This window comes from Melanotaenia boesemani, chromosome 3, assembly GCF_017639745.1.
Source record: "Melanotaenia boesemani isolate fMelBoe1 chromosome 3, fMelBoe1.pri, whole genome shotgun sequence".
In the NCBI taxonomy this organism is placed as follows: Eukaryota; Metazoa; Chordata; class Actinopteri; order Atheriniformes; family Melanotaeniidae; genus Melanotaenia; species Melanotaenia boesemani.
Genome location: NC_055684.1, coordinates 23,737,230 through 23,759,281, shown reverse-complemented (window position 1 = coordinate 23,759,281; position 22,052 = coordinate 23,737,230). Strand labels below are relative to the sequence as shown.

The 22,052-nt window shown below is 38.2% G+C and overlaps 1 protein-coding gene across 1 annotated transcript in view; it reads right to left on the bottom strand.

Annotated features, from left to right (window-relative positions):
* Nucleotides 1-21,798, bottom strand: part of kif5ab (kinesin family member 5A, b) — a 65,160-nt gene extending 43,362 nt beyond the window's left edge. The window contains exons 1-2 of the mRNA XM_041979945.1: nucleotides 21,310-21,798; nucleotides 2,780-2,867 (exon numbers count right to left, since the gene is read on the bottom strand). Of these exons, the coding sequence (XP_041835879.1) occupies nucleotides 2,780-2,867; nucleotides 21,310-21,438 (217 nt within the window). The 5' untranslated portion in view covers nucleotides 21,439-21,798. The remainder of the gene's footprint in view (nucleotides 1-2,779; nucleotides 2,868-21,309) is intronic.
* Between the last annotated feature and the right edge of the window lie 254 nt (nucleotides 21,799-22,052).

Sequence of the window (22,052 nt, the reverse complement as noted above, 5' to 3'; positions counted from 1 at the left end):
CCAAAGCTCTTCTTTGGATGTTGGCTGCCTTTTCTTCTGCAAGATGATCCTATATTGCTTTAGTAATGTTGAGGTCTGGGCTCTGGGGAGACATCATTACTCCATAAGACCAGTTGTTACTAATTATCAGTCCAGTTCTTTTGTAATCTCTTACAACAACATTTTCTCTGAGTTTAGGTAAATAGGAAGAAATGGCTTATTGACAACCACCCTTCCGATCGTATCTAATGAGGCTTCAGTCACTATTAGATGGATCAGCTCAAGAATCAGATGCATTTTCATGTGTTTTATTGTGTTTTTCCCCCTATTTCTCAAGGACATCATTTGAGATATTCTTCATCATGAGATAGTTTTCAGGCCTGCCACTCCTGTTGTCCACTTTTGTCAAAATTTTAATGATATACTGCAAACCAACACAATGAGGTATGCCATGTTTTCAGCAAAGAGCTGGTGAAACAAAATTAACGACTGGCACAGACATACAATTCAGTGTTTTCCCTATCCCCGCCTTCCCAAGAAGGTCAAGTTAATTTTATCCTCTCCTAATTTAATCCTCCCCATCACCCCCATGCCAAAAACCTCAGGGAAACAATCAAATTGTATTTTTGTCAAACTGTAATATCTTTGGCATTTTTCAGAGATAGCAGCTAAAGAAATGGGAAGAAATCATGCTTATTTGCAAAATGCTGATAGTAACAAAATGCCTAGGGATCAAATTAAAAAATAGTTTATGTGTAGACACAACACTGGCTCGTCCCTTGAATTAGGTGACCTTTTAATACTCGCATGATTCATAGGTCAGTGTTAAGTGGCTTAGAAAACAAAAAAACATGATTCTCAGAAAATGGCCATGTACAAGAACTGGACTGAAAATGAATAAAAATGCACCCCATGTTCAAAGAAAAACTTTGAAAGACATTCAGAAAAGCTGAAGAACACGTGCTTAAGACCATTATATAAATTACAAGAAAGTCCTTCTGCAATCAAAAAGAAAAAAAAAGGTTTGGCTCAAGAGTTTTAAGGATTAGAATAAGGATTATCATCGCAGTTGCCCACAACTAAATTATTTCCAGCTTTCTCACACAAAGCAGTAAGATACACAAGTTAACTTCACAGTAAATAGACATTAAAACAGCAGCAGTAAAAACAGTCACAGCAGTTAAAAAAAGCAGCAGCAATAAATATCCAAAACAGAATATGAACAGCGGCATGTCTTCATTCCACAGTTGCCCAAGTTTTTATAAAGTAACACACTTTTTTTTGGACTGTGTTGTGGCTCTAGAGCAGTGGTTCTCAAACTGAGGTCGCAAAATAATTGCAAAAAACATATGAATAAATTTGGGATTTTTACCAGGGCTGTCAAAATTAAACTATTAATGAAGAGATAAATCTTTGAAATTAGCACCTTAATTTTTTTAACACATTAATGCAAAAAATAAACAAATAAATAAAGTTAGTACACATGCCATTTTAAAATTTTGAATTTGCCATTATCGACATTAGAGAAGCTGATTTTGGACAATCAGGTGCCTTGTCATGTGGTGAACAACCAAAAACCACCTTATCCTCCTCATTTTTAAAGATTCTGACAGTTTTCCAGCCTTACATTTAGAGGATGCTGCAAGATGACCCATTTGATAGATCAAACAATTAATCACTAAATCGTTGCATGGAGGTGGGGGTCGCTAACATCCATGTACAGTATGTTATCTTGGGGGTTGTGGCTCAATTTGAGAACCATTGCTCTAGAGGAGAATGGGTTCTGACCAGCTTAATGGTCATTTTTCTGCACTTTGAGTTTTCACAGCTCTTTTGAAAATTCAAAGTTTGTCTGTCTTGAAAGAAATCTCACAGTTTTTGAGCCTTTGGTCTCAATTAAATCCCTTTTCTTTCCAACGTAGCCCGGTAATTGTAGAGTCTAATTATTATCATTATGTAGGTAGTATAATCACATTTAGATGTGCTAAGCAAATTATGCATAAGGATCTGTTTCTGTATGTATCACATGGGTCCAGCACAATGGCCTTCAGAGTAGACAGTAACACATGAGCTTGGTAAATTCAATTAACCCTATAGAAAAGAGTGTCATGTGTCTCCATATGGAAGTCTCGTGACTGGTTCCAGATGTCAGCTTAGGAAAGCTCTTTGTCTGTGACTCTATATAAGGGCACTGGTATGAATGGTTAGTGGGATTTCTACATTTGGCTTTAGAAACCTTACAGATGCTGTAGATCTGTTAAAGATGTCACGTCTTGTAATAAAACCTTTTTTATTTATTATTTATCAAGCTGGCATCCAGAGCTCTTTTTACCTTCAGCTATTTTTAGCCACATCATCATTATAATTAAATACTGAATGTGTTGAGGTCACAAAATATATATCCCCTGAAAACAATAACCTTAGTGTTGAACAGTTTAGAATAGAAAAAAATGTGAAAATAAATATATGGTCAGAATATCCACTTGCCAAAAGGTACTGTTATTCAGATATACAGCAGGCACCATGTTAAGCTGTTCGTTTTAATCCATTTGGATGCTCATACCTGTAGGCTGTGTGACTGCATCGTGTCACGGAAATAGGTTTCCTGCTGTCTGTAAGAAACTGCTGCTGCATGCACCAATCACTGAAGTGTGAACAGACACAGTCAACATGGCGATCATGATTATGGAGGATATGCTAATGCAGGATCTGCAGGCTTTTTCACTCACAGCTTTTGTGTCATTTATGCACCTTGGAAATAAATAAATAAATAAAAAGACAAACAACCTATGCAGCTCACCTTTGACAATCTGTTTGGCGCAGGCGTTGTAGACTTGTTCTTGTGTGGTGTTAGTCGGGAAGACCTGGTCAAACACGTACAACTTCCCCTGTGAATGCCAACACAAACTGTCAGTTATGACTAAGACATTTTGCAGAGTGTTTTAGATTAGTGTCAGCATCTCAGCATCTCCTGTGACTTGCTGAAAAATCCGTCACACAAAGTTTCTAAACCAAAGCACAAGTGTGTGAGTAAGAGGACGAAATTTTCCACATGATTTAGCACTAAAGTCTTATATAAACCTTACATTATGAATGTTGTGTCCATATGTGTGTCTGAAGCAGAGCACATATCACATTAAGAAGCCCATCTGTCTCCTTTAGTTTAGTTCTTAGCATGCATACTTGTTTGTATTTTATTCTACTAAAAGACAGTGGTTTTGATGAGAGTAGTACCTTGTGGAGCTTTGGGTAAATGGTCGTTTAACCCCAAGAGAGACTGACAGAGATTCCCTCTGAGGTGAAGTCATTAGAAGCAGCATTCAAGGACTTCAAGAATAAAGTCATGCATTGGTGAAAAGAAATGGTTTGGAGGAGTGTAGCATAAGAGTGGAAATGTAGGTAGGGAAGATGAAAACAAATGACCTGAAACCAATGTCGGAAGGCACGGGAGTCTGTTCTTTTGAATTATTTAGTTCTCCAACAAGAAAACTCATAAAACGTGTTAGACAAGTCAGTTAACCAGTTCTTTAGAGGTCGTTAAGAGGTCATATGTTATAGCCATAGGTATTTCCAGCCAATATGAAGGCTTGGAGCATCAGCTAACTAATTAATGGCAGCTGCAGAAAATCTGGTTAACCTTGATGTGACCCAGATTATTCAGTCTCAACCACTGAGTCCAGCAGTCAGACAAGCTGACTGCTTAAAAGAAAGCAACAATACAGCCTGCAAGGCTGTTCTGAGCCTTGATTATGACTGCACCAGCAGTCTCAGAAAGAATACACCAATAATCCGCTGCACCTCCAAGCATTACATACAGGCCTGGCTGCTTCAAGCATCAAAATGACAACAAGCTCAATACCAAATCCCAAAGTACACAAATTTATCAGAGCCTTACATTCTGTTTCAGGTTTTTCAGGGATGAACACTTTTGTAGTTCAAGTCACAATGTAACATGTTCTTTTTCAGTTCATTAGCACATTTATTATGACTTTCAGTCACACTGAATTCCAGTGATTTGCATTTAGCTGTTACATTAAGCTCCACTTCTGCAGGTTGTTGTAACACAGAAGGACATGTCTCTTTCTTTGATCTATAATGAATGTGAAGGAGTAATTAAAATGTTATCTTTCATGAAATATAGTATTCAAACTAAGATATCTATTTGCTGGTCAGTCTTAGCTGCCTCATGGTGTTGCTACCCTATTTTCAATAGAAATTATTACTTTTATCCCTGCCTCATTAATTAGTTATCAATTATGTGATCAGAAAGAAGAGAATTTCCCTCTTCTGGTCTGCACTCAATCATTGTGGTCTCTCTTTTGTTTTACTCTTCTGGATTTTCAAATCCAATTGGGAAAGCTTAAATAAAATTGTTTCAGTCTTTACTTACACTTTCAGTATTCTCTTAACAAAATGAGTAAATTTTATAAGGTATATTTATTCTACTGGAATTTATTGGTGTCACAGTGAAGATTACTCAATACCTAGGTTTGTTAGTCATGACTCTCCTTATGTAGTATTTCCATGCTTACTTTGATCAGCTTCAGATGCTCATAAAATGTACATCCCATAAACAGGCTTGATAACTGAGTTTGGCTTGCATGTCTGGACTTTCTTGGACTTTTACCACTGGGTTCCTAACTCTGCAGTCTTTGGTTTGTTTCACTGACGTCTTTTTCATTAATCAACTGTCTGTGGTTCACCACTATACTGCAACAGCCAGTTTTAGCATTTCATGAAACTTGGTAGAGAGTCAGACTGTGGACAAAGAGGAGCTGATTAAATTTTAAGACAGATCTGTATCACTTCCTTTTAAAGTTAAGAGATAAATCGCTGGCCTTGTTAGACGATGTCCTCAGCCAGTGTCTTTCTAGTTTATCAGATTAGACCTTTGAATTCTAGCCATCCCAGGTAGAGCTGTTGTACCTTTGTTGTCCATCGCCATCCTTTCTGTAAAGTAAGCTAATGCAATTCACATGTGTGTGTGAAAGGACAACCAGCACAGTGGAACACACACCTCTTAGGAACAAAGCCTTTTTTTTTTTTTTTTTGCATGCACACACTAACTTGGAGTTACTAAGCTGCCTCATTTTGTCAGTATGAGTGTGCAAAAGTGAAGAAGAGCAAATCAATGTGGATGTCTTTTTGCTCCAGTGTGGCACAACCACTGTGAGAAAATATATAGTGAATTTCATTCGCCATTGTTACAGTTTAAAATTTGGTTGGTGCTGCTATTCAGTCAGCCAGTGTATATAATAAAACTATTAAACCCTTTTCTGTAATTAGAAAAAAAAACACCATTTAAAACACAATTATTTTGAGACTTCCATTGACTACCGGCAGAATTCAGTCTACCTCAAACTTACCACAACAATTTGCATATATATTCTAGATGCTTTTCTCAATGCACTGAAATTTTTTGCAATTAATTTTGTCAAGAAAAGCTGCTGAACATAAGAAGCAAATATATGCATCAGTGTTCCACAATGACACTTTACAGTTTAAACTTTGCATAAAACAATTTGTTCTTGACAAAATTCAAGCTTCATTTTTATGCATTTCAGCTTTCCTCCTTAATGAGCTGAGCTGTTTGGCTGTTGCTTTCAAGTACTGTAATCACAGCTGCAGGTACAAACCAGCGCCCCTTCAGAAGTGATTATGACTGACTCTGTTAGCTATGAGTCAATTGTACTGCAGTACAGAATACACATGCAAACCAGGCTAAATAACAGAGAGAGAGGGGGGAGAGGAATGAAGAAGCATGACGTGGTTTTTATTGGTGGGGGATGAAATAAGTTAGTTATATAAGCTGAATAAAAAAAATGGACTTTCGCCAATTAGTCGTTGCTGGCTCCACTGTTAAAGCAATATAATATAATATAATATAATAAATTATGATATAATATAATATAATATAATATAATATAATATAATATAATATAATATAATATCAAACATGTATTCAGGATCCTGTAAGCTCTCCATCTGCATGTCTTCGTCTCTGCCAGGCCTGTCGGTCCGGTCAGGTATAAACATATTTGCTTGTTTGTCTGTTTGTTTAATTTAACGGATGTCTCCTCAATTATGTGACTGGACACTGATGTAGGATGGGGGGAATGGGAAGCAAAGGGTGCTTAAATGTGAGTAAGTATATGTTTGTGTACTCATGCATGCATGTGAGCAAATAATGTATCAAATTATGCTTGTACATCCAGACATTGTTCATGGCCCTCAGCTTTGTGTGGCATGTCAAACACCCACATGGCCTGTCCAGCCAGCAATCTGCTGCTGTCTGCCAGGAAACAAAGAGGCAGCGGGAGAGAGAGACCAAGGCACAAACAAACTGCAATGCTAAACAGAAACTGTGAAGGCTATTTGTGGAAAACAAGAGCAATTTAAGCTAAACAGAGCCAAAAGGAAAAGAAAAAAATGAGAAGAATGAGAAAAGCAGAATGATCAATACATATAAGGAGGGGGAAAAAAATGGGAAGGAAATACAATCAATATACAAAATGACAAATGAAAGAATTGAAGAAATGAAACAAGAAACACCATCGACCAAAGGTTAGAGAACAAGCTAATAAGAATTAACTAGACAGGGGTGAATGGTTGTCTCAGCAGCTGTTGAAAATAGATGGGATCAGTGTTTAGCAGTTTGTCTACCAGATTTAAATTTAAGCATTTTACATTTCTACCATCTAGCCATCGATAAGTCCCAGTCCACTCTTACTTTTAAACTGTAATAGAAGTTTTAAAAGGCTGTAGTTAAAGCTACCCGTGGTCTTTTTCTAAACCAAACAAAGACTATTTGGTGTTTGAGCAAAGCACTTGCTTGGAAATTATGAGTTGACACTTACTAGTGATTTTCAGAAACATGAAATGCTGGATCTTTGCTCTAATAGTTGGGCTGTCTTTAGGACTGCCTCCCTAACTTGGCAGCATGACAGAAGTCCCACAATGATGCTAATATGGCACCTGACCATATAAACTAATGAAGGAATACTGCATAAGGAAGGTTCGATGCATCCCTTAAATTCTCTGTTTCATGGTGGTGGTTTACTGGTGAATTAATAGTTTCAATGTAAGGCTTTCACTCAGGAAGCCTGGATTTTATTCAAAGGTTAATCTTATTTAGATATTTTAAACTTAGTTTGCTTATTTTTTTATCTATCCATGTAAGCATTTGTTTGTTTATTGCTTCATTTTCATTTTCACATTTTAGTGAGATTCCTCAACAAAAACTACTTGGTTGGGTTTAAGAAAAAACACTATGGTAAAGTAATTTAGATAAAAACACTAAAGTGACATATGAGAAAAACTTATTAACCTGGCCTTAAAGGAGAAAAACTGAACAGGACTCTGTAGGAGGATGTAATATTTTGGAGAAGATATAGTGGCCATGAGTAACATTAAACTTTATAGTACTTCAATGTTGGCTTGGTTGGACACTTGGCTGGCGATGACAATGTCTATCATTATGTATTCATATAATAGCAAGCTTATCTAAGTCTCTCCAGCTGAACAAATGTGGATTTGTTTCCATAAATTGTGCAGAAGTCATCCATTAAGGTGTGATTTCTCAAAAGGAAAAATAACATTTATGGGGAAGCATGCCCCCAAATCCCTGTGTTATCAGGTTAACAATTTTATGCTTCACACTATGCTTCAGCTACCAGCAAATTGCTCCAAAAGTACCTGGACGTCATCCAAACTAAAGAAAATGTTGTCTGCCAGGGCTTTACAAGACGAACAGGATGCTTTGAGACAAGACTTCCTGGGTCTGTCAGTGAATAGTTGCAAAAATCTACACCAAATATATTTCCAATATATATTGCAGTCATTTTCTTGCATTAACTCCAATAAAAACACCTTACCCTTCTAATTAGGGCTTCATCAATGCATTCTGGGCTTAGAGCCACACAAGAAAACTATGATTGGTTAAAAGAAAAACAAACAAGCAAAATGTTTCAGTAAAGAACATTTAAAGCCTTTTGTGCTGCCTCCAACAGCATTCAAGAAGGGTTAGCAAGTATAAAAAAAACATTTATCTGCTAAAAAGCCAGCTATTCACTAGCAATTTGGGGTAAATAAAGCCTAAATAAGAATGTCACACACTTTTGCATCAGTTATTTATCCACCTTTTTTTCTTTTTATGAATTCATGAACTCTATAGCATGTACGCAGTGTCTATGTTCAGTCTTCATACTTTTAAAGAAGGTGTTAAAAAGCCACAGGTTTTATAGTTTTGGAAACAGAACATTGCCTCTGGTATTTTTTAGGTGTAATTTATACACATTTTAAACTTTTGGCGTGTCACTTTACACCATTATAAACACACCAAATGGTTGGGAAGGGTGTCGTCCTCTTACTGTGCATAGTGTGAAATGATATTCAAAATGACTAAAATCCATACTAATGACAGACAATGTGTCATTTCCTGCCATAATTGTGCCTTTTATGAGACTAGGCTGAACTTACAAAGGACAACAGTATGTATTTGGAGCATGAAACAAAATCAAATGAAGCCTGATTTCTGATAAATGATAGACTTAAAATGAATTCATATAAAAGCAACTTTGATTGCAAAGAAACCCTTCAGTGGACCTTTAAGGTTAGATAACTACAATCATGGCTATAACATATCAATCATGGTTACAAAACCAACGAAAGGTGTCACATGAACTGCAAACAGTTCTTTCCTGTGTCAAAGTCACCTGCTTCATTTTGCTGTGCCTTCCATTCACCCTGACCTCTTCCCTGAGAGGTTATCCAGCTTTGTAATTACCTCCTGCTACATCAACCTTTGCTTCTGCCAGACAACCTGCATTACTCATGCAGCCAAGGACATTTGCCAGAAAACTGTTTTAAATGCCTGATCAGTTGGCCAGTGCCTTCATTTTTTTTTTGCTGAGGACAGTTTCAAAGATGCAACACCCTCTGCATGTGGTGAGTTTTTAGTGACTGTCAGGACTTGCTGCACACAGGTACATTTAGGTCCCATTCATTCTTTTTCTCAACAAGTTTCACATAGAAGTGCTCGTCACACTAACAGAAGTACGCAGATTAATATTCTAAATAAAGAGCTGGATGAGATGATAAGAAGACTGAGCATGTGTTCCTCCCCTTCCAGCATGTTGGTGGGCCTACAGTCTGCTTTTCTTTTTTTTTCTTTTTTTTTTTTTTATCACCATTGATGGTTTGTAGTGGTTTGGTACTTGCAGAGGAGGAGGGGTCCTCTTTTTTTCTTATCAGACTCTGTGTGCGAGAGTGTGTGTCTTTATTAGTCTTCCCCATAAACTCATCATCTTTTCTCTCTCGGCTCACACACACAAATGCACAAGCAGAGCTACACTGACAGGAGAGAGGACTTCAGGCAGCCAATGTCTGCCTCATCCATCTAGCTAATCAAGCTCCGAGCACCAGATAACAGCATCATTAGCGATTCTCTCGGCAACAGAAAACCCCTCACAACTGTAAAGGCTCCAGTCACACATTATAACCAAACATTATTGTATTTCCTATACACACTGCTGACAAGTCTAAGCAGAGTCGGCTGGCACTGTGCCTCGGGGGCAAAGCGGTTCAGTGCCTCAGCTGTACTGTAGTTAAGTCTGAATGCAGATTAAGAAGTGGTGGTTTAGGGTTGCATTTTCTTGCAGCACTGTCTTGTACTTATCACAGTGGTTTTTGTAGATGTTTAACTTAATAACTAGCTGAGGGAACTGATATTTACTGCTCAACATTACATAATTTAATACTCATCTAATAGTTTAGCTTATTTTTCTTAGTCAAGTTGTTTATAATAGATCCAAACACGGAAGTAGAGCAATTAGTTTTCCATTACAGTGAAATATTCTGCATAATTTATCAATATAAATGAGGGGAAACAAGATACACAGGAGAGGAAAACGATGGAACCTCTTTTCCTTTCTATGTTTTGTGGCTCCTTTCTCCTCATGTTGTCAGTGACCTGGAAATCAATTTCAGCACAACATCTTGAAAGAAGTTTCAATTACTAAAAGCATCCGACGGAGAGAGGAGTGAGGACAGAGGACATAGGATGCTTATGAGTGCAGCTATACCTGAGGCTGCACAAATCTATTCTTGATGGAAGTTTTCTTGGATTGCGTGACTTGTATGTTCACAATAACGCTACGCTGTAAATTAAATTTATGTAGATTTCTACATTTTTACAAACACTGTTGTTGCTCAGATCATAAAATGCAGCAAGAGGCTGTGAAGCAATGGACAGACGATGCAGCTCAGCCACACATAAAAATTAGCCCACTACTCCAATTCCTCTGCTTGCATCTCTTATGAGAAGGCACTGGGAATCAATGAGATGAGGTGATATTGAGGATGCCCCAAAAGAGAAATGAGAAGACAAAAGAAAAGGAGAAATTTGGCTTTGTTCATAAGAAAATTGGAGCAGCTGTCTCCCAACGGAAACTTGAAAAAAAACATCGAATTGTGGAGAGTGAGTGTGAGCAACTTATAAGAATGCAAACTGTGAAAGATAAACTGAGATGTCAGACCTAAAATTACAGAAATTATAGAGATGGAAGACATACTGCAAAGCCAAAGCAAAAAGGCTGAGAACATTTTTTTCACATTACGCTGAATTTGTGTGAAAAACTAATGCATTCATTGAATTTTTAATGCCCATCACAGCTTGACCTGTTTGTTTGCTTCAAGATATTTTGGTAGCAGAGCATTGGAAGCTTAAGCACAAATCACAATTTAGGTTCATCCCTATTCAGTATGGATCAGTTCGATCCTGTTGAGCCTTTGTGTGTGGATATTTAATGTTTCCCTGGTGCTGCATGGGTTTTCTCCAAGTGTTTCAGTTTTATTCAATAGTGCAAAGATGTGTCTGTTACATTTCTAAACTGGCTGGAGGTGTGGATGTGCATGGTTGTCTCTTTCTCTCTGTTAGCCTTATGATGTTCTGGCAACCTGCCCAGAATGTACCCCTGCCTCCTGCCCAATGACAGCTGATGGGCCCTTTTACCGGAAAGGGTAGTTATATGGATGAATGAACGTTGCTATGGTACTGATCTCTCTAAATCTCTGCAGGAAAGCCCATTTTCCTCATTGTTTCTTGAAGGTGCTTCTTGAAGGTGAAATTGTTTAAGTGTTCACGAATTTAAAAAAACTGTGTAAAATCTCTCTGCAGATGAAAAACAAATCCAAGTAAACTTAGCTCCGCAAAAGTATTTAATCGCTGCTTTTTAAAGACAAAAAATCTTGAGTCACTTCTGCCAAACAACAAATGAGCCAACTTTATTGCTTTCATATATAAGTAAATAAAAACTAAGAACTACACTAAAGAAAAGAGTCATGAGTGACTTGTACCAAGCAGGTGAAGAGAAATGTGCCTCAGTCAGAGTAGAAATGCTACTAAATGATAGAAAGAGAGAGATAAAGCACAAAAGGAGAAGAGGAACATTTATTAGAAATGACAAAAAGGCGTCTCTCTGTGAGCGTGACACGGACTGTTCCAGTCCTTTTCCTGCAATGTTGCATTTAAATGGACCTTCAGCCTTTATACACTTTACATTTATTTATGCCATGGAACTGCAGAAATCACACAGAAAACTAGAGTGTACATTGAGGAAGAAACGAGTTATCCAACATGAACTGAGATCAGCGACTTCTGTCTGGAACAAAGCTTCGATCACAACCTGAGACAGCAAAGAACCCCAGTCCCCCCACCCCCACCCCACCCCAGAGGGAATATTTGATGTCAAAAGAAATATTTAAGGTCTTTTGGTCTCACACTCATTCTCTCTTCCAGCCATCAGCCTGCAGATTTTAGCTAGGCCAGCATTTAAGTAAATGCAGTCAACATTAACTCATGCAGGATACAAGATACCTCCTGACAGCAGCTTTGTCTCTGTCTGCAGTGCTTTAGTGAACAAGAGGAAAAGCCAAACACATTTAGTGCTAAACACCAAAGGAATTTTGTTTTTAAAGGAGCAAGCTGAACTGGAAAAACACTGCACCTCAGTATCAGTGCAGCTAAGAATATATTAAGTAATTCATTTAAAATTTAATAACACTTTAAGTACAAGGAGAGCTAATTTCTTCACCAATGTTTCTCATTAAAAACAGATATACAGTGTTTTTTTCTTTTACAAAAACACATCATTAATGCTCATTTCTTCTTTTAAAGAGATTTAAGTTTGTTAAACAAGAAACCTCTTAAATCACTGAGTAACCTGTGCTAGTAATTAGATTGGTAAAGAACCCATGAGCCAACTCGCCACCAAATTGAAATGGGGTTTCTGTGGTCTTGATCCACGCTTCAAATTAAACTTCAATCCAGAGCTTTGACACTGTGACTGAGCCTCAGGAGCACAAGAGAATGTAAGACACATGCAGTGATTCAGCAAGTACACCAATGATCTGCATGGCACTATTAGTAGGAGTCCTGTTAATGACCATGTGGCAGAGAATTAATAATAAATCCGACCATGAAAGGATAGAGTGGAAGAAGCTGAGGAGATGTAGCAACATAAGCACACATTTCTATCAACTTGTGTGCAGGGGAAGCAATTATCAAGCCCAGTGAAGCTGTGAGGGGAGGAATGTGCCAGGATGCAGCTGGGTTAAAAAAAAAAGTGAGCAAAACAAGCACTGGAACTGAGCAACAATCTACGTTTTCTGTATAAATCAACAACATGGTTAAGGAGATTCTTTTCTGTAACTCCAACCAACACAGTGGCAGAGCTGTGTAGCCAGTAATTTGCATAATAAAAGGCCTCCAGTGGGGTGAAAAAAAGAAAATGGTATGAGTTGCATAAAAAAGTAATTCATTATCAACTTTGGGAGATAGAAGACGTGGAGTGAAAATGCAGAAAAATTGTTGATTACAGATGCACCTACTGGGAGTCACAAAGAGCATCATCGTTCTATTACCTGAAGTGCAGTAATTTTACAGTCAAGACTGGGACACATTCCTGGCCAGGAAAAGATTAAATAAATGCCTAAAATACATATTTGCCAAGATTTTCCAAGCCTCTTTCATCTAATGCAGCTTGACTGAAATCCTAAAATCAGGCCAAATTAGATTACCATAGATCAGAAACAGCTAGGAAAATGCACTTTAAAGCATGTTACCCCTGAGAAAGAAGAGAAAAAAACGGATTTGGAGTAGATATTTGTGCTGTCAAATGTCAATGAACTGAACTCTAATTAAATGAAGGAAACAGAACACCTGCAGAAGACTGTGGAAGTTCATCCCTCTCAGTGGGATTTCCTTGTTTTTCTATTATCAAGCTAATATGGCACCAACTGCTTGGGGTTTCGGGATGTGCAAACACGTGTTCAAGCATGTGCAGTCAGATATGATGTGTTGCCCACACATGCTGAGGGCATACACGGGGACCAAGCAACATCCAGGGCAGAACCATTGGTAATGGGGAGAGTATGTTCCATTACACTCCCCAGAGCTTAAAGCCTGGTGTAGTCATCGTACACTTCTGTCATGAAAAGCCAGAAATGGGAAGGAAAGCTGTTGATGAGCTGGCACAAGCTTATCTAACTGTGACACACATGCACACTCAGAAAAAGTAAAGAAGAGATGGCAGCGAATATCATGTTAAATATGGCTTCTCTTTAAATTGGTGTCGGTATAATGTTAATATTAAGGAACAGATGGGAGTGAGAGCTGACAGTTCTAATTGGTATTTGAGGTTTTCAAAGTTATGAAATAGGTCAAGTTAACCTTATAGTAGAGATAATTAGGATTTCTGTGTTGAAGGAAAAAAAGAATCTCATTTTATGCATCCTTGGGTACCAAGGCAACATGAAGTAAATTTCACCATAGTTGCTTGATCCCTATTCTGGTACCAGATTGACAGACACTTCCCCAGTTGACACCATTAAAACCTGCTAGGAGCCTCCACAAAAATTAACAAGGTGACAGACAAGCCTGAGCTTCTCTCACATCTTCCCAAAACCGCTGGTGAGTCATTAGGAAATGAGCAGCAAAATCATCCCACCTTGAAAGAAATACATTGAAGCATGTAGCAAGGAAGAGAACAACAACAATGGTAAGAAAGGGAGGAGGAGAGGAAGTCTAATCCCAAAATGAAGCAACTCTGTTGGTGGCAGCCAATATCAGAAATGGGTGGCGATATGGACCCAACACAACAATCCCTGTACAATCCTTAATTGGAAGGGTGTGTGCACTACAGTGACATAATTAAAGCACTAAAGTGTGCACAGGGTCAGGGGACAGCAGGGGAGCCCTTGGACATCCATTTGTGATTTTGTTTGCTTTGCAGACAGTTAAAACTATTGCAACATATCCTCAAAGAAAAAAGGCTTCTGTGGAACTATAAATAACAAAAGGTATGAGACAGGTAGATAACTTAATGCACTGCCGACATGCACTGTTTCCACAGCAGCTGTTTCCCTTTCCATTTTCTACCTCAGCACATAATCAACAGAGGAGATTAAACGAGGATCAGTTCTCAGCTGAATGATGGGAAAGAGCTATGGCCCATCAGAAATCAGACATTTCAGAAAATAAGTGGCTCCTAAGGAATAATCAAGTTAATTTCTAACTGCATTAAATGCATATTTTGTGCAAAACGCATCATTAAGATCCAATTCATTCACAGAGAATTTAGGAAATTATTTAGGAAACAATGGCAACCTTCCTGTGGAAAAAGCAAAGCCAAAACAACACCTGAAAGCTGAAGCACTAATAACCGTACAGGGCTGTTAATCTGCTATCCTTCTTAAACGTTTGTGTATTTCACAGCTATGAATTCAGCAGCCACTGCAGCTGCTCTAGAAGACTTGTAAGCATGTGCTGGAGCAGCAGACATTGAAAGGTAATCCATACAATTATAAATGGAGTGCAGAAAATAGGAAAATCAATAATTCTTTATTATACACATTTCAGATGGGTTCACTAACATGGGTGGACGAACCCACTTCATTGCATTTCTCCCATCTGTTATGGTCAACAAAAGCAAAAAATTAATCATGCAGCATACAATGATGGCAGGGGGTCATTGAAGAGGTTAGGCCTATCTGCTTATACTCTACACACACTTTGTTACCAAAACGACACAAGACTTATTTCAATCTATATTATAACTGAGCTAGATAAGCGAGGCCATGCCTGCTCTGATGCAAACTCATTAAAATGTGTCTGCAATCTTAAAAGGGATGGCCAAAGATTAAAGGGAAGCAATACTCCAAAGACCCATTGACCTGTGTTTCCCTGCAAGTCAAATCAGATATTTTTCTCTTGCTCATTTTCTCTCATTTTAGGTAGACCCAGTTTGACATGAACAAAACATATTAAACTTTCTCATTATTTCTTTAATGATAAAACTAAGCCAAAATGCACAAGCAGGATGTGAAATATCAAGTCCACCCTTAGTACTTCCACAGGAATTAAGAGACTTAGTATCAGCCAAGTACTCTTAATGCACTGGATAAACTGATCATCAGTAGGCATAAGCACAACTATGAAAACAGACGTTTTGGCACTTTGCTGTTGTGGAGTATTTAGGTATGTTTTAACACTACACCAACAAGCAAAGACACCAGCAATAAATTTAGAGAAGCTCAATTGGATCAATTGAGAAACGCAATTGTTTCTGCCAATCAATTTTGGGGTCCAGCATTCTACAGAGAGAAAGGATATTCACAAGTTTAAAAATATTTATGACACCTGCTAGTTTTCCCAAGGTTAGAATGTGCACTGCTCAGAGAAACTGCAAGAAAACAAGCTAAGTTCTTAATCTCAGACTCTATGGTTTCCGTTCAGTTCAAATGTTCGACTTCATGACAGTACAGCTTGGAAAAGAAGAAAAAAGATTGCCTGAAGATTGCCTCATCTCTCCAAAAACAACGTGGAGGCAAGTTTAGGTTTACAAGACTGCATTTGAGCAAACTACTACACTTCAGGGACAAAGTCCTTTGTACAATGATCAAAATGTTGCTGTTTGGCATAAAGCAAACACCAAACACAGCATATCAGCACTAACACCACAAACCAGGTGTCAAACACGGTGGTGGTCCGACAGAGAAAGGTTGGTCATGCAGCTTGACAAAGATCTGAAACATACCCAATACATCAACAACAGAATGGCTGAAAATCAAAAGAACTGAGGTGTTGCAAGGGCCCAGTCAAAAGTCCAGACTTCAACTTGATTGAAATGCTGCAGTGGGACCTTAAGAGGGCTTAATTAATTGAAACAGGGTTGTAAAGAGGCAAGGGCAAAAATTCCTCCACATTTTCTGTCTGATAACACCAGACTGTCTGATAATGTCAGGCAGAAAATGATTACTTTGGTTATTACTGATAAAAGTAATTGTACAAGATGTTATATCATTGGGTTTTTCCACACACTATTTCGGCATTTTGACTTAAGTGCAATATGTCATGTGTTGTTGTTCACCTGAGGTCTTATTTACCTCATTTTGAAGTCCAATTCATTTCTATTATACAATTAATTACATAGTGATATGTAAAACCTTTAAATTAAAAAAGGGCATAATTTCATTTACTCACTGACTAAATTATTACATGCTGACAAAAGACATAAAAATCTGCATAAAAGAAATTCTGTCATTTTCTCTTACTGTCAGCACCTTGAGTTAGCTCAGTTCAGGAGGTTTTCATTCTAGCAGCCAAATAAACTGTTCTTTTTTATTTTTTTGTGGAAGAAAATTAAAGTGATGCTGTTTATCCTCTGGAGTACCCGTGAGGCTCGGGAAGCTCCATCAACTTAAGTGCAATGCTATACAAAAAAAAAAAAAAAAAAAAAAAAAAAAAAAAGGCATAAATAACAGAGGTCTGAAGTGAAACATATTTCTTACAGAGTCCTAACTTATTTCTTATTATCTAACACAGCCACACATGGCTTTTAAAAACGCAATCCATTTTTAATAAGCTTGCCCTGAAGACAGCTCATATGGAACCACTATGTGATATCTATATGTCATTTGCAGAGGACACGGAAGGAAAATAACTCCATATCTTACTGCCACTGAAGCGACTACAATCATTTATTTATTTATAGAACTGAAAGTGTGATTCATCATGGCGGGCATTTTTGCCTGCCAGAAAATTAGGAGGGACAATCTTGCCCATGTGACACTGCACTATTACAGACAGTGAAATACTACAGACAGCTGTGTCACTCTACTGTGGAGCGAACACAAAGGCTGTGCCTTGAAGCAGTACAGGCTGAGAAATTATTACTGTCACACACACTGCAGATCCCTGCGGGCCTCCACAGGTGGTCATGCATGTGATGATGGAAAAAGATCTGAGAAAGAAAACATATCAATAAACATGTTTATTTTTGCAGAATACAGGTGGAGGACTGCTGGTATCAGAATTAGAAAATAATGATGTTGATATTGTCCAGAAGTGCTTAGAGGAGCTGTTAAGAAGCTTAACTTTTTGATGTGAAGACTGAGTTATTAAACCACATAAAAGCAGGGAAGCTACATTGATTCCTCACTGATTATGTTAAATGAGTACAACATATAATGATTTCTGTTTCAGCAGTCCCAATTCTTCAATGTTGAGATGTATCTGCACAGCACCAAGCACAGGACAGACATTGATGGCCATAATGATGACCACTGAGAATGGATTAGTTCAAAGGAGTTGGTGGAGACCCAAACACTGATAATTCATCAGATGGCCAAATACACAGCTCGTGCTGAATGCTAATGCTGCTTCATGTCTGCTAGGTGAAAAGAGGCAACACTCACAATAGAACTCAATTATCATCTAAGTAAGAATATATAAAGCTTAATAGAGCGAATTTTCAAAAGTGAAAAATTGATTTAATGAGCCATTTGCTTTAAATAATCCCTGTTGCTATTTCACAGCACATAAATTAATAATTATCTATTCAAGTCCTAGCAGCAAATGTGCAAAAGCCCCATTTCTTTTGTTTCTTATTTGTTTTTCTTTCTTTTAAAAGTTTGTGCTTCAAAAACAAAAGACCTAGAGATGTAAAGCTAAATGGTATGATTATCAAATGTCTGCTGTTGCTCAGTCTACAACCCGAGGCACTGCATCCGTAGGTGGTACTATAATAATATGTCATTATTATCTTGTTGCAGCTGTCACAAAAACAGCAGAGTTCAAATTCTTTTACTGTTTTGACTTTGAACTCATCTGCATCTTTTCTCAAGAGGCATTTTTCCTTTAGAAATTTAGATTTGTTTTTATCGTTTTTCACATCTTAAAGATATGTTTAAACATATTTTCAGAAACCCCTGGAGAAATTATGAGCATCACTGTATATTTCTACCAAATATTTCATTCCTACACAAGCACATCTCATTCTATTTTATGAGGACACTAAACTACAGTCTGACAGAGGGCAAAAACAACTTTGAACTGAAAGGGATGACCACAAATTCATCATTCAAGAACCATAGGCTGACATCAAGTATCCATCAAACACAGCAGCAAACTGAGACTGGGGTGAAGTGCACTGCAAGAACAGCTGGAAAACAGGCTCCTACAGGCAGGACTGGAGTCATGCAGAACTCACCTGAAATGGTGAGAAGCAAAGACCGAAGACTGAGGTTTGAAAGAGACCACAGGAATTGGACAGTAGAAGACCAAATCTACTCTGAGTCCTTTTTTCAGCTTTGCCCAACTTGTAGTGGTTTTATGGTTAGATGGAGACCTGGAGAGGCCTACAAGCCACAGTGTCTCACACTGACTGTTAAATGCAGAGGAGGACCAGTGGTGATCCGGGGACTTCAGCAAAGTTGGAATTAAGCAGATCAGTCTTTGTGAAGGATGCACTGATAAAGCCACATGCAAGATTATCCTAGAAAATCATTTACTTCCTTATGCCAAGACTGTGCTCCCCAACTCAGAGGATTACAGCAGGACCATCCTCCATGCCACACAGCCAGGAGAACCAAGTTCTTGATGGAGGATTACAACATCAAAACCTTGCCATGGCCAGCTCACTTTCCATTTGTTTGATGGTTTGTGACCAACCATCTTCCTTTTGGCGTCATTCCACAGGTTTTAACAGGGTCCAGATCTGGAGATTGAGCTGGCCATGACAGGCTTTTGTTATGATCCTCCATCCAGACCTTGGTGTGTAAAGTGTATACACCATTTTATAAGGGTATAAAATCAATATTTGTAGGTGACAAGCTTTCAAATGCTAAGAATCTGTTCATTAACTGATCCTAAAAACTACTTAGGCCCGTATCAGGGCTCATGTGGCTGTACTGTATTTCTTATGGTTATTTTTTGTGATTTATCTTTTCTGTTATGTTGTAACTAATGCAGACTTTCCCCCTGGACAGATGTTCATATCAAAGCAAAATGTTACATTCCATTTTATTAAAGTGGTTGTAATTTTTAGGTGGTTTATTTTATGCAGTGTTTTTCCACTTGCAGTCAGATGTCACCACTTGACTGTTGAAGCTGCAGAGATGTCCTTTCATGAGTCCACAGCACACCAACAGACCATTTTCTGCAATCCTTAACGTCTTCAATTCTCATCCTGCCTGCCACTAAGGTGCAGCCAAACCATCACTCAGCAACTCAAATAACTGCCTCTGCCAGTTGGCAAGTTCTGGGAGAAGCCTTCCTTGAGTAGACAAATGTTGGCCCATCAGCATTGCCTAGATGTGAATTGTTATTTTTCTTCCGCCACAATGTGAGCATTAACTGTTCCTACTGTGTCCTAACAGTGCGCTGGCTTGCCTGTTGGCCTGATATTTTAAATCCTGATCCAGTGTGACATCATTTCAAATCTCAGAAGATATGTTCTTTTAAAACGTCCTTATACTGGAGGGAAAATACAAACCCTGTATAAATTTTACACATATAAAATCTTCTTATGTACAGCACATGCCTCCAAAGAAATTACATTCACAAAGATTGAAACTGCATTCACACTTTTATGATTGCATTCTGAACAAAGGGAAATTAAAAGCCGGCTGCATTAAATGACTTGACATACAATTAGAAAACGGCCTGCTTCTGTTTCCAGAAGTTCAAAATGCATTTTGCTCAGTTTGGCATATAATCCAACACAATCATTTTACATGTTTTGTTAAACTGAAAGCTTAAGTGAAAGTTTATGATGATTTGATCAGAACATTACGTCCTTTTTCTTCTAGACTCTTCCAACACGCCCAAAATACAACTGAATACAGTCACCAAGATTGATGCAGTAATTATTGATTTCAAGCTGTTACTTCAAACTGACATCCTCAAAAATCCTCAGAATGTCAATCATTACTTAAAGTCAACCCTAAGGCAAAAGGATGTGGGTTTCTATCTCTCTCTCTCTCTGTGTGTGTGTGTGTGTGTGTGTGTGTGTGCGTGCTTTATGATAGGAAGCAGGTGTGTTATGAGTGTGAAATGTATGTTTATCTGTGCAGATGCTTGTGGGTATGCCTTTCTGCATGCACATCAAGGCATTTATAGAGATGTATGTGCTTTGGTCAACATGTGCAAGATTTGCATTTCGAGCACTCAAACCTTCTGCCTGCATTGAATTAATTTAGCTAAAATGTCACATGGTGTGGGACTACAATCGCACTGTTTTAACCTCGGCCTCAGTTGGGCATTTATCAGAATGAACGTTTTATAGCCTGGTTCATTTCCATCGCGGCTCATAAGCATTGACAGTGATCATCAGCTTTTCTTCATTTTGTACTGAAACAAAGCCAGAAACCATTCACTGATCAGAAGCAACCCACAGAGCATATTATGACTTTTACTAGATCACCTGATATTTCACTTGCACATTAAAAGCTGACAGAAACATCCATCATTGAGAGAATCGATCAATTACTGCTGAATATTTATCAGAGAAGTGAAAAACCAGAAAAATCCAGCAGACCAACAGAAATAATGAGCAGTGAAGCAGAGCAGGATCACAAAGGTGGGGTCCAGATATATTTCAGAGATAATGAAGATTTTTTTAGAGTTTAGTGACTATGGACTTCAGAACAAACTGGAGCTTGCAGATCGCCTTCAACAACACTTTAATTGATTGTTTATCGTTTTTGTTTACATATAGGCTTTTTTTTTTCAACAATGCTTGATTTTACCTCACATTTAGGAAAGCATTGCTGCCCTTTAAAAGCAGCTGCACTTGCGGCATGCTAATCGTGATATCGATACTACTGATAGAGGCTATACTTAGTTTGATCCCTGTCAGAAGCCTTTAAGCTTCCAGTCCTCAGTCTGGCCAGTATCTGACGTGAGAGTAAGATGATAATTGTAACCCCCAGCGTCCACCGACTGCATAACAAGGTGCCATAAAAAGAAGAACAGTAAAAAAAATAACTTACCCCGAGGATGACGGTGTCTTCTCCTTGAAATATTGGGATGAACTTATCTCCACGGAGAATTTCGGACTGGTTCAGCGGACGAAATCGACACAACACCTTGATGTTGCATTCAGCGTTGGCATCAGCCATCGTGGAAGAAAAATAGTGGATGCGCTTCCAAGAGATAAAGGTGAATTTCTAAATTTTATAAGAATAATTAAGAAAAAAAAAATCCCCTAATCAAGCGCTGCCCTTAAATACCTGGACGCAGATTTTAACAACCGGTTATACCCACATGCAGACTCGTGGGCGAAGCATTTGGAAGAATGCACAACGAGTTTTGGAATCCAAAACAATTCAAGAAATGTGAAATAAAAGCAATAAAAGAAGCTGATTGAGGTTGATTTTTCCTTCTCTTTTTTGTTTTTCTTTTTGGTTTAAAATGCTCTCAAAACAACCCGTGCAGCAGAGTGGTGGGTAACATATGGAGACTTGTAAATGTATAGTCCAAACTGGTCCGGTGTGTGTGTGGAGAGAGGTTGCAGGCTTCTCAGAGGCATGCCTTGCATCACTGTCATCAATGCTTTCTCAATGTGGGCGGGGCATTGTGGAGTAGCGACTCCCATCCTCCCTCATCAGCACCATTGAGCAGAGCCATCGAGGAGCAGTGAGAAGAGCTGCAACTCTCTCTTTTATTTACAAATGCACTGTTTACTACCTAAAGCTCTGGATAGAGCTTGCACAATTGCTGAAAGTATCTCCAG